Below are 12,088 nucleotides of genomic sequence, written 5' to 3' on the forward strand. Positions count from 1 at the left end.
CGTGTGTGTGTGTGCGTGTGTGTGTGTGTGTGTGTGTTTTCCCTGCCTCACTCAGCCATTAGCGGGTACATCTGTAACGAGTTGGCCAGGCACACTGCTGAGAGCGGAAGCTGAGAGCAACACTTTCTAGCGGGGAGGGGGTGTGGGGTGTGGGGGGTGATCAAAGCACTCTGAGCTATTACTTTGGGTTCTGATAATCGAGACATCGCACCTTAAATTGTCCGAGGCGAGGGGGAAAAAAAGCTTTAATAAGCCTCGGATGTTGTTTACTTCAGACAAGCTGCAAAGAATCAAACGGCATGTTGTTGTTGGCTATCGCCGTGGTGACAATCCCCTTTTGACTTCCAACACTCCAGAGCAAGACATTTCTAGCTCCGCATTATCATAAAAAGCCATTTTCATGGCTTTGGCACAAACAGCTTGGCTTCCAAGCGATGCCATCTCTCGCAGCTGTGCCGTAACCATCTGAGCTGAAGTCTGCGCTCAAGGGAAGAAACATTAAAACCCCGACCAGAGTTTGGCCCTAAAGGGCCTCTGAGTCCGGCTCTCCGTGTCGCCGCCTTCATTTCTTATACAGCTCCCTCCTGAGTTTGTCTCTAGAACCGGAGGTGAGGGAAGGATCTGCGGTCCCCCCCGCCACACGTATACAGACAGAGTGTTGAGGACAAAGTGGCCCCCGAGCCTTCATCGGCCTTTTAAATCTAGACGGCCCTCAGTATTCTTGCCACAGCCGCTGAGGATTTGTCTGCTACCTGCAAACTGGGTCAATTTTTGCATTATTATTTTAGAGTTGTGGATCTCGCGGTGGAGAAAGGAGAGGATTTGCACACGCAGGCACGTCGACCCACACCTGCACTTTGTCTCCTTCTCCATTCCCCATCCCCCACTGCCTCTCTCTCTCTCACACAAACACACACACACACAGTATTCTGAATTCATTAATATGAGCACATATTTGTCACTTTAACACATAAATGTCAATTCAAAGCCACAAAATGTGCTAACACTGATGAACGACTCACAGCCGCCTTATCCGTGCCGTTGCAAATCATTTTAGACTGAGCACACAGAGAAGGACTAATTCAAATTGATAGATGATCGTGACACTCAGGAAGCCGGCCACTTTGACGGAGCTGAAATGAAAGTATAGCGGGTGATACGCCTCTCCTTTATCTATTCGCATTACACTAACGGGATTAGCTACACATGCAGAATAGTTCAAATTGTGACTGCCATTCATACATTAGCATTAATGAGGCGGTGGCCGTGCTGGGAGCAGCACCTTGACCGTTCCCATTAGGTTTTATGGCAGTTTTCTAACCTTTGAATATGTTAATCACCCCACGTCTGTGTGCATTCAAACGACTGATACAATTTCTAATCATCTACTGTATATGTGTACTGTCAGATGAGGATCCATGGAGCAGATGTGCGGGGTGCGGTAATGAGACGCAGGTGGGGTGGGGGTGGAGGGGGGGGGGGTGGTACAGGACAGGCCGGCTGTTGAGACGCAGCAGAAAAATAGGAGAGGGAAGAAAATAACCAAGTATGAGAGATACATGGAGGCGATAGGAGAGACATGTGTATGAGGTGCATACAAATGGACAGGGGAGGAACACAGATAGAGGGGGGGGGGGAGAGAGGAGAGGAGATACAAGAATGTGAGAAAGATGGATTCACTGGTGGCTAATGAGAAGACAAAGGCAGTGGAATCCACATCAATCTCTGCCCCCCCCCCCCCTCCACCCCCTCCACCCCACCCCCACCCACAGCAAACAGGCGGTCGGCAGGTGAGGAGACATCGGAGAGCCTGGGGAAGCTTACCTGAGGTGAGCCACCTCGCTGCTGTGGGAGGAGAGCGAGGAGAGAGGCGCCCTCATCCACACAGTGAGCGCGCATACAGATGTGTGGAAGTTTGGAGCCGCGCGCGTGAATTATGCATCTGTGCTGCAGGAAAGGTGACGGACAGCACTGAAGTGAAAGCTGGTGAAGATGACTGCGGCTTTTAATAAGACATGTGTTGTTGGGCAGCAGAAGGGGGACTAATTGAGAGATACAAAATATAAATAAATGATAAATACGTATGCATATACAGTAATCACTGTGCGCGCAGGGCGCAGATATAGAACCCATCCCCTCTGCGTTACCCGAAACTATTTATGAAGATGACAAATATGAGACAGAAGATGTCAATCAGGTGGATGTCCCGTCTCTTCTTGAAGCAGCGGCGACAACTCATTGCTCTCTGTATTGTCCCGCGGTCTGGAAAACAAGTCGCCAGCACAAGTGAGCGTGAACAAAGAGTACACGCATACACACACACACATACGCACACTAGTGAATTCGCTGCGGAGAGCCGCGCACTTACAGGAGGTTGGAGCTGTTCCAGTACACCGCGTGCCGGTCGTTGGCTCTCGCCGGGTGCCAGTGCGTGAGCGCCAGCGTGATGAGGCCCAGAGAAAACGTTGCGAGAGCCATAATCCCCTCCGGTGCTCGTGCCCTCTCTTCCCTCTGCGTCCCCGCTCCTTCTGTCCCGGTTCGACGCGCCGCGCTCACACCATCCCGGTGCGTCGCGGAGAAAGAGAGGAAGAAAAGAAAAGGAAAGAAGAAAAAGAGGCTTTTTCAAGTTTCCCTGGACGACGAGTTGAATCGGGATGACTTCTGAGGGGCTTTACGTGTTCTTCAACTCGAATCCCATTGCGACGAGAGCCATATGGGCATCTTCACCACGCGCGTGAATCTGTGTGCACTTTCTTTCCTCGTGAACCGCTGCTGCACTTTCAAGTCTCTCCTGGTTTCTGTTCGGCTTTCATCGTTCACAGCTGACACCTGCGCTCGGTGTTTATTGTTCTTTGCGCAGCTTTAAAGCCGCTGCTGCATCTCCGCTGAAAGGATTGTGTAGCACGCGCTCCTCTCATCATCATCATCATCACCATCATCACCAACACCATCACCCTCACCAGCAGCAGCAGTACCAGCAGCAGCAGCAGCAGAAAGCCACAAGCTGCGCACACAGCGCTAGAAAACCGCCCTCAGATGGCCGAGATGCCCCGCCCCCTCAACACATGCACTCTCACGCGGGAGTGCGTGTGTGTGTGTGTGCGTGTGTAGGTGTGTGTGTGCGTGCGTGCCTTTGTTTTTATTTCAGTTGTGTGAAGAAAATGTATCCTCTTCATTTTGGATTAATAGGTTCAAGATTAACATAATAATTAGAACCAGTAATGTTTAATGTTTTGTTTGAGGTGAGATTTAGTGGTATGTTAAAGCATACTTTACATCTATAAAGTTGTTCTTTTAATTTATAAAGTTCTGTGTTTACTTTGGGATTAAGCTGGGATCAAACTAAAACGACTCCAATCCAGCTGTGAACTGACTCACTATCACATGTTTAATCTTTAGTGTTAATTACAAGCAAGCTGTTCACAACTTTGTCAACAACTGGAAGAAAAGGGAAGCTGCTTGATGTGGAAAGGTTTGACGAATTAGAGGAGAAACCAACTCCATGGTGGTGGAGAGCGCTGGGATCAGATTACATGACAACCCGATAATGGCCCAATTTTGAGATGTTAAAAACAGCAGGCTCTGATTGGTCAGGGCCCATCATGGGGCCTAGCGGGCCTAATTACTGGACCAGACTATACGTCGTTCAGCTTGCTCAGGCATTTTAATTGAACTCGTCAGATATTGAAACCACTGGAAAAGCCTCTGATTTAATTCAATTCAGTTTATTTTATGTAGCCCAATATCACAAATTACAAACGTGATGTGGCCTAAAAATGCTGAATCGGGGTATCGGCGTCTAAATAAGTCTACACCCCGACCCAATGTCACGTACACGACACTGGAATAAAAACACCACGTGTCCATCGTTCCATCATCAGCTCCGGGTGGAGAATCCCACTAGCAAAACGACTACGTGTTTTTAATGCACAGGCATGGGAGAGTATTTTTATTAAAGAAATTGTTTATTCTTCAGGCTATTGGAGTCAAAGAGAAGTTTGGAGAAATTATTATTTCCGATTCAGTATCCGGCGGGGGGGGGGGGGGGGGGGGTGAAAGTGAGAGCGAGGATTCATATTAATATTAGAAAATGAATACAGTCAGGAAGTCATTACGAGGATAGTAGCAACACGCATGTGTGTGAGTGATTGTGTGCGCACGTACATGTGTGTGTCTCACGGTGAAATACAGATCGAGGCAAAAGAGCATGAAAATGTGCAGACTTTAATTAACCTGTTTAATTTCGCCTGTGGTGGTTTAACCACTCTATCTAGCCTAACGGCAGCCTGCAGTATTAATGGCTCAGTTAATTCCAAATATTAGGCATTAGCCTCGGTTTGATTAACTCTGCCAATTTCATATCTCATAATAGTGTCCTTTTAGAGGGGGTATCAGTGGTATTCACACCCATAAACGTGGCCATAGACTCTGTTGGTGAAACTTTAGCCGAGCGATCCAAACATTAATCTGAATGACCACCAGTGATGAATGAGTGTTCATTACACGACTTAGCCGAGTCGCTGAAGGTCATCTGTGAAGGTCATACACCTCCTTGAGGGAGGAGATGTAGCCGGAGTCAGCCGTGGATCTGCTGCCGTATACTTTCTCCTGTCTCAGCTCTCACACACACACACACACACACACACACACACACACACACAAACAGCCCCTCTCATTTGCTCTCACTCACTCCTTGCCTCTCTGTTGTTTTTGTCAGTGATGACGCCTCTCTTGAGTGCCCTCCAGGCATGTTGCCGTGGCGACTGGAGTAAAGGCGCGGATGAAAGAGCAAGAACCATCACTTTTTTCTTCTTCTTCTTCCTCCCAAACTCGCCCTCTCTCTGTCCCACCACCTATCTGTGAGGCTCCAGTGGATCACTCGCCTCCATCCTCTCTCACATGTGCCATCCTGTTGTCGCCTCGCTCTCAGGAGGAAAATGCTGCATACGAGGAGCATATTCTTCCAATCCTTCATGATCGGATGATCGCTCGCTTCCTGTTGCGCGCACCGACCGCACAGAGGCAATGGGAGTGCACCGAAAATACAGAGAGTGACATCTAATATGTTTTCTGCACCTCGTCTCGACCGGCAGAGGCACACATGCATATTGATGGCGTGCTTTGTGTGTATTCGAACATGCGACTGAATGAGACTTCCCAGTGTCATAAGTTATTGAACGCCTGGTGTTTTTTGTATATGTGATGCACTGTTTATGCTCATTGCCTCCCGCTGCTCCTGCCGCAGCACGGTTAGTACTTTGCAACAGGCGCCGGTGCACACGACACTAACAGTAACCGCGGCTCGTTACCTCGGCCCTGCCTCTGTTTGTGATTAATTCGTGTACAGCGGCGATGGGCATATTGATTATTCAGATAATTTGTTATCATCAATCAGCCTCAACTCTTTCATATATCCTTGTTGACTTTGTATTGATTTCCTAACTGACTTCATTCCTGGCGTAAGCAATACTGCAGGAGAAAATGTGCTGCTTGTTCTTCCTCAGTGGGGTTTCTTTAGTCTTCCTCTCGGCTTCTATCTGTGCCATCTCTAATTTCCTAAACCCATCGGTTCCCCTTCTCCCATGCATGTCTCACTTCAGACTAATCTCAGCTTTAATGTTATTGGATTAAAATGAGGTTGTCTTGATTGAGTTTTATGTCCAGTGGCGGTGTCAGTAAACAACAATTCATTTGATTAATCAGTTAATCTAGCGAAATGTCAAAACATGAATATAAAGTAGCTGTGACAGAAATAACAACAGGCCTGTGAACTTGGAGAGGCAGACAAATAAACATGTCTGTGTGTAAGTACGAGCGTGTTAAAGACGCATCTCGAGCCCGCGTCGCGTTAGCAACCTGTCAGCCTCACGTCAGCCTCCCTTCTATGCCTCTTCTATTTCCTGTGAATCTGCATATCGCAGTCCCTTAAATCCACTTTACCCATCCAGGCGACAACGTGACGGATGGATGAAAAGAGGAAGGGACAAAAATAAAGAATTTTAGAGTGTAATAGAGAGAGCCTGGGGGCTCGGATAGATTGAGGCTGGAGGAAGAAATGACAGTGCAGGAATCGAGGGAGAGGCGGAGAAGGTGAGAGAAGACTAAAGTGTTTGAGAAACTGAGGGGAGCTGGAGAAGGGCACATGGAGGCATTAGCTCAATGGAAGAAAGGCCAACCGTGTTTTTGGTAATGACGTGGTGCTGAGGAGAGTCCTGGCCCGAGCTCCAGGTGGGCCGCCATCGGTTTGCCCCCTCGAGTGTGGCGCTTAACCTGCCTCGCTTCGGTAAGTACGCAGCTGTGCAAATGGGTAACGTGATTGTGAAGATACGAGCCCAGGATAATGGCATCTGCCAAGCAATCGAGAACAATGTTCCTGGCCGCCGGGCGGTGATGAAGAGGGAACGCCCGGAATCGGATGCAATAGGATGAAGGGCTGAGCCCTCCGGGTGGGGAGCGAAGTGTTGGTAAATGGTCGTAAAGGACAGAGGGGCCGGAAGAGCGGGTGGACGAACTTTGAGGACAATCTGTTCAGAGGAAAAAGTAACATGATGTCTGGAGTTAGTTGTCAGGGATTAAGGGCACATTACATCTCAAGAAAACAAATATGGTCGTCATATGAGGGCTTGGAAAACCAGCAGAATAATAACCACAATGCAGCAGGGTTTGGGCTTCCGCTGCTTCGGGAACTGGGCCTTTTAAAGCCATTGCGTGCGTTATAGGATATCAGGCTGTATAAAAACTTCACTGGTCTAAAAGACTTGATTTGTTAGAAAAGATTCTGAATTTGACTCCGGTTACACGTTGCTCTCCTCGTACATACAATAAACAAATAAACAAGAGAGATATAAGAAAAAGAGATGAAAGACAACAGAGTAGCAACATTAACATTTAACAAGGATGGACAATCTAATGAGAGCGGTGATACTTAAATAACCAACACTGAGAAAATAAACGCTGCCTTTGAGTGTTTATTCTCCGCGCGGAGAAGATTCAATCATCACAGAGAGTGCAACGCAGTCTGAAGGAGAAGAACAAAGTGTTTAGAGAGAGTGCGCCGCGTATGAAGAGCAAAGCGCTGCCGTCTGTACGCACACGCAGTCGCTTCCTTCTACGGGAGGTACAGTGCACTGCCACGATGGTCTTGTTGTTCGTTACTTTTCTCGCTCAACAGAAGTACTACATATGGTTATCGAGGCACACACAAGCATGAGTCACGCAGAGTCTGAATCAGCCTTTGTGGAAATGTACCTTCACAACAGGCTGCCATCCCACATATGGTGTCCATACAAAAGCTGAATGAAGTAAATGTGTGACGAAGAAAGCATAAGAAGTATAAACCCTGCGTTTTCTTCTTCCAGGGGTTGTGTGTGGATGGAATATGTTTAAACTGGAATAATTGCTGATCGATAAAAAATATGTTATTCAAGATTTCGAAAACTGTATAAAATGTGAACATGTTATCGACATAACAAAAGGCCTGACCTGGTTTCAGACTCATTGGCTCACAGCTCACTTAGTTTTGCATTCTGTTACTAAATGCACTGTGCAATATTTGATGCAAAGTGATTTAAAAAAGCAAGTTCAGAAATGTCCCGAGTGTCCCTTTTATAGCCTGTAAACTAATGACATACGTCAGTGTAAGAGCAATAACCGCCAAATATCAGGAATGCATCCTGAACACAATGACTGTACAGATCCATTAGCTGCTGGTAAGTAAATGGAATACATGAGCAGGTGGCCAGTATTTAGTGGTCAGATACATACACACCTGGCGTGCAACGTTACACCATCTGCGCTCGTGCAAGAGAACATCAGATACCGTGACATCGACCGGGGAGCGTTGTGTTCATGGAGCTGCAACACGGGCCTGACTAACACCCGCCCTGTTCACAGGCCGCTGTTAGACAACACGTGTAATCGCCGGCGGTCATAGACGGCGGCGGTGTTTTGGTTTAACGAGTGACTACGGTATTGCCTCTCAGCCCAATGAGCCCGTGGCTGCTCGTGGAGACGGCAGCTGCGGAAAGCAACAACAGAACATGTGGGCGGCGTTTTTAAAAGCCTCCAATCAGTCATAATTACATACTCATCTGTGTTTCTTGTCTACGCCAACCATTCATGTAAGTTACCACAAACGCATTTGGCTGAAAGTCACCGTGTTAACACGGCACCTGTTGCTGTGGTTCCCGTTTCAGAATTATGGAGAACTTGTTGGAATATCGATGGCGACATTTTTTTATTTCGAACAAAAGTTCAGATTTTCCATCCGAAGCTGAATTCACAACCTGTTTTTTTATTTTTTTAAAGGACAGAATATATTGTTTCTTCAGTCGGGACGTGCTAGGGCACATCCAGAAAAGATATAAATATAGGCATGAAATATTAAAGAGAGAGAAAACAAGAGCAGAGCTGCATGTGTCTAAGAAGCAAACATAAAGTGGAGTAAAGTAGCATGACGATTACATGGAGAGGAATGTTTTCCACCACTGAGAATCCAAAAAGGTTCATAATCGATTCACGTAACAAAACATTTAGCTGTTTGTTGTATTATTATCTGTAAATAAATAGTTTAATTGATATTATGCAAAACCGGGATGAGAGGAGAGTATCGAATGAAAGACAAATGATCAAAAAGGAGAATTAAACTGCTGAGGAGGAGGAATCAGAAAGGTCAGAAAATGTGCCGCTGTCCTCTCAATCATAATGTTGCATTATTAATAGAGTAATAACAAATAAGTACAAATCCAAATTGATCTCTAGTAAAGAAATCCTGTGTAATCGGCTGTTCAATACAAATAACATCCTGCCTAATGAATATATCCTGATGAGTTATTAACGATAATATGTATTAACTGTATATTGATCTGACTGATATTGTTGCTGTAAAAGCACACGAGAGACGGACAGAAAAATCTCTCTGCTTCTCCAAGATTGACAACAAATCAATACGAGTAAAGGCAAAGCTCTTGTCGAGCGCTTTGTTCCCTGCGGCTGCGTCTTGGCGTTGAGTCGACGCCCTTCGTTAGAGCACGAAGCACAAAACATACCTACGTAAACCCGATGCAACAACTACACGACAATGCACTATTTCCCCCGCTACAAGTTGTTGTTTCTCACTCCCACTCGGGTCTGTCCTTCGTGGAGCTCCGAGCATTGGTTTAGTACGACAAAGCAAACAACGGCCTAGTCAATAACCACGCTCCAATCAGCAGCCGGGACCGACCACAGGACGAACATTGATTGAGGAAGCAATCGAGTATGCTTCTATGTATTCGTAAAGGATGGCTTCTCTCCTCGCCCTCACGGTGCCTCTGAAGTCCTTTAATGGCCAGTAATTAGCCGGACGGAGGCCGTCATCAGCAGACACTTAAAGGGTACCTGTAGTGCAAAACAATATGTAGTCAGATCAAAAGATAGTGTGTTTCTAAAGGTTATTCATGCACTGACGGTCCAGTATTCAATAACAATACGTAGTTTAGGCTGTTCAAAGTCCTCAACTCCGACATGCGACAGTGCACTGGAGCTTGAATATGTCGCGGGTGGTGTGACGTCAGATCGTTGATAGATCGACAGCCAGCCGCAGCGGATGTGTTCAGATACCAATGTAAACAACGTCGAGCGCTCGCAAACAAATGCTGAGAGATTGATAATATGGACGATGAAAGATTGTCTGATTCAGCAACTGGATACTTGTTTGAACCTTTAAAAGCAGACTATCCCCATTTAGTGAATTGTGACAGCGATGATAGCGATGATTCTGATGAAGTTGATGCGAAGGACCGCGGTCCAGATGCTTCACCGTGCGGACCGTGCACGCAAGTCGGCGGACGTTTGGTGCAGTTAGGAAATGTGCCACAGAAAACAGACATAGAGTGCATTTGTTGTAAAGAACACAAACTTATGTCCGATGATATAGCAGGGCTCTCAAGTTTTGAAGACAGGCAAGCGTGAGATTTCCATCAGCACCCGATACAGCTGACTGTTGCGCGGGCCCCCATCGACCCGAAAAGAGTTGTCGACGGGGGCTGCTAGTGACTATTTCTACTCAACAATCGATCGGCGTATTGAGCACCCCTGCATTCAAGCATTAAATAGCCGAGAGGTTTTTTCAGCGTGAGGAATTAGATGTGTGGCGGGAGTGCGTGAGATAAGACCGAAATGTGAGTCTCACGCTCAATGCGTGAGACTTGAGAACCCTGATATAGTGTCATTAGACCTCATCTGCTTCACACAAAGCGTGAGCTTGATAGCTACATCGTGCATAAGCCAGCGCTGGAGATGTCTTTCATTGATGCAATGTTCGGCCGACATGTTCGGGTGCTAGTGACTTTTCTTTGCTCCGTCCGTCCCGATGCGCGCAAACCGGTGTCGGAGCTCCATGGCGCCGCAGACGGCGGGCAGAGGACTGTCAACGCAACACGTAGAGACAGAAATGACGTGCTTCTGCTGTAATGTGGCGCTATAGAGAAAGTGACAGGGGCGGGCCTTTTTAATGTCATGATCTACGATATAGATTGTGACGATTCGGTAGGCCAGCGATCTATCCCAAGATTGAGCTGAAGAAGTATAGATTGTGGGATTGGCTGATTTGAGCAAAAAGCAACTTCAACGACTCTCATAGTTAGCTTTGAGCTTGAGTAAATAACTAGCAAAATAGCGACTCGGAATGTTGACAAAGAATCTCAATAGCGGCGACTTGATTGGATGTAATGGAGTTGCTTATGGATGTTGTTTTGCACTACAGACACTTAATGTCACGCAGCCCGTATGCTAAAAAGATGTAATGTTGCATCACTGTGCTTGCCCCCCCCCCCCGCCCCCGCTCTAATGGCTAGCTCTGGAGGTGGAACCGCGCTGGCACACACACAGAGCTGACTGGCAGCGTGACTCACAGTCAAAAGACAGAGTTAGTCATAGCCGCCGCAGCCTCAGGGGTTGGCTGCTTCCAGCGTGTGCCGGCTCCACGATGCTCGAGGAGAGCAGATATTATTAGCAGAGAAACGACTTTGCAATATGCCGTAACAGCTCGTACAGTACGCGCGGCATGGAGCAGAGATCAATGTGTGACCACCCGGTTATCCCTCGTCTCTCGGATGAGATATTTACCTCCGTGTTGTCACACGATGATAATCCATATGTGCCGCCTCCGCTCACCTATGCAAACCGTCCTTCATCCAAAAATATGCATGCAGAGTGAACCCGCTGCGTCTTCCCGTCGACGCCGATTTTTTTCGCCTCCTCTGTAAATGTTCGGTCGAAAGTTCACTTTGTAATAATGGAGCATGTGACCTTTTTCTCCCAGAGCGATATTGCTCCGGAGGAATTGGAGAATTTTTGGATGAGAGTGTGTGCAGAGGATTGTATGTGGGGGGGGGGGGGGCGAATGGTTGGCAGCAGTGCCCTGGGGGGAGGAGGAGAAATGTCACAATCACTCGCGGAGCAAGGCCTGGCGTGGACATCAACCTTTCCTTGTGTGGGCTTTCTGTAAAGAAAGATACATAAATCAATAAATCCACAGCTGGATTATGGCTTCATATTAGGGACAGTTTTGCCATGATCAGGTTTGTTCACGGCAGAACCGAAAAATAAAGTACTTACAAATACTTTATCTCTGTCTGTACAGTGTGATCTGCATTTTATCTGAGCATGGTAAAGTGGCGTTTATTGTGTCTCATTAGAGACTATTCAACCGTCAGGTGGTTGATGACAGCGGATGGCGCTTATCTCATCCTGTTAGTGCCAGTGCCTTAGATTATTTTGGGGTTTCCTTGGCTGAAGATCCACAATCCTCACATAGACTGGCCTTCAGGGAAAGTTAAGGAATCCTGTTAATGCACCAACAGACTCTAGTAGGATCATTATAGATCACCCTGACTATCCTGATCTACACAAGGTACCTTCCTTTGACTGTCCCATTGATCTCGATGAATACATCTCCTCTTCACTCTTTGTGAATGAGGGATGACATACTGATTTTCTCCCCAGATGCTAAATCTCATGTTAACCATGTTATAGGAAGTTTATTAGGAATTTCAGTTCTGTTGCTGCTCCTCTGCATGTTCTGACTTCCCCCCAGGCGGATCTTGCT

The 12,088-nt window shown here is 47.0% G+C and overlaps 1 protein-coding gene across 3 annotated transcripts in view; it reads right to left on the minus strand.

Moving 5' to 3' along the window:
* efna3a (ephrin-A3a) overlaps positions 1–11,225 on the minus strand; it is a 74,775-nt gene extending 63,550 nt beyond the window's left edge. For 2 of the 3 annotated variants that reach the window (XM_056413606.1, XM_056413614.1), the window contains exon 1: positions 2,369–9,760. In XM_056413606.1, coding sequence (XP_056269581.1) covers positions 2,369–2,478 — 110 coding nt within the window. In that variant the 5' untranslated portion in view covers positions 2,479–9,760. Of the gene's footprint in view, positions 1–2,368; positions 9,761–11,154 lie in introns of those variants that run through there. The other variant, XM_056413623.1, reaches the window with a different exon arrangement.
* Between the last annotated feature and the right edge of the window lie 863 nt (positions 11,226–12,088).

Source organism: Pseudoliparis swirei, chromosome 1 (genome assembly GCF_029220125.1).
Source record: "Pseudoliparis swirei isolate HS2019 ecotype Mariana Trench chromosome 1, NWPU_hadal_v1, whole genome shotgun sequence".
Classification (NCBI taxonomy): Eukaryota; Metazoa; Chordata; class Actinopteri; order Perciformes; family Liparidae; genus Pseudoliparis; species Pseudoliparis swirei.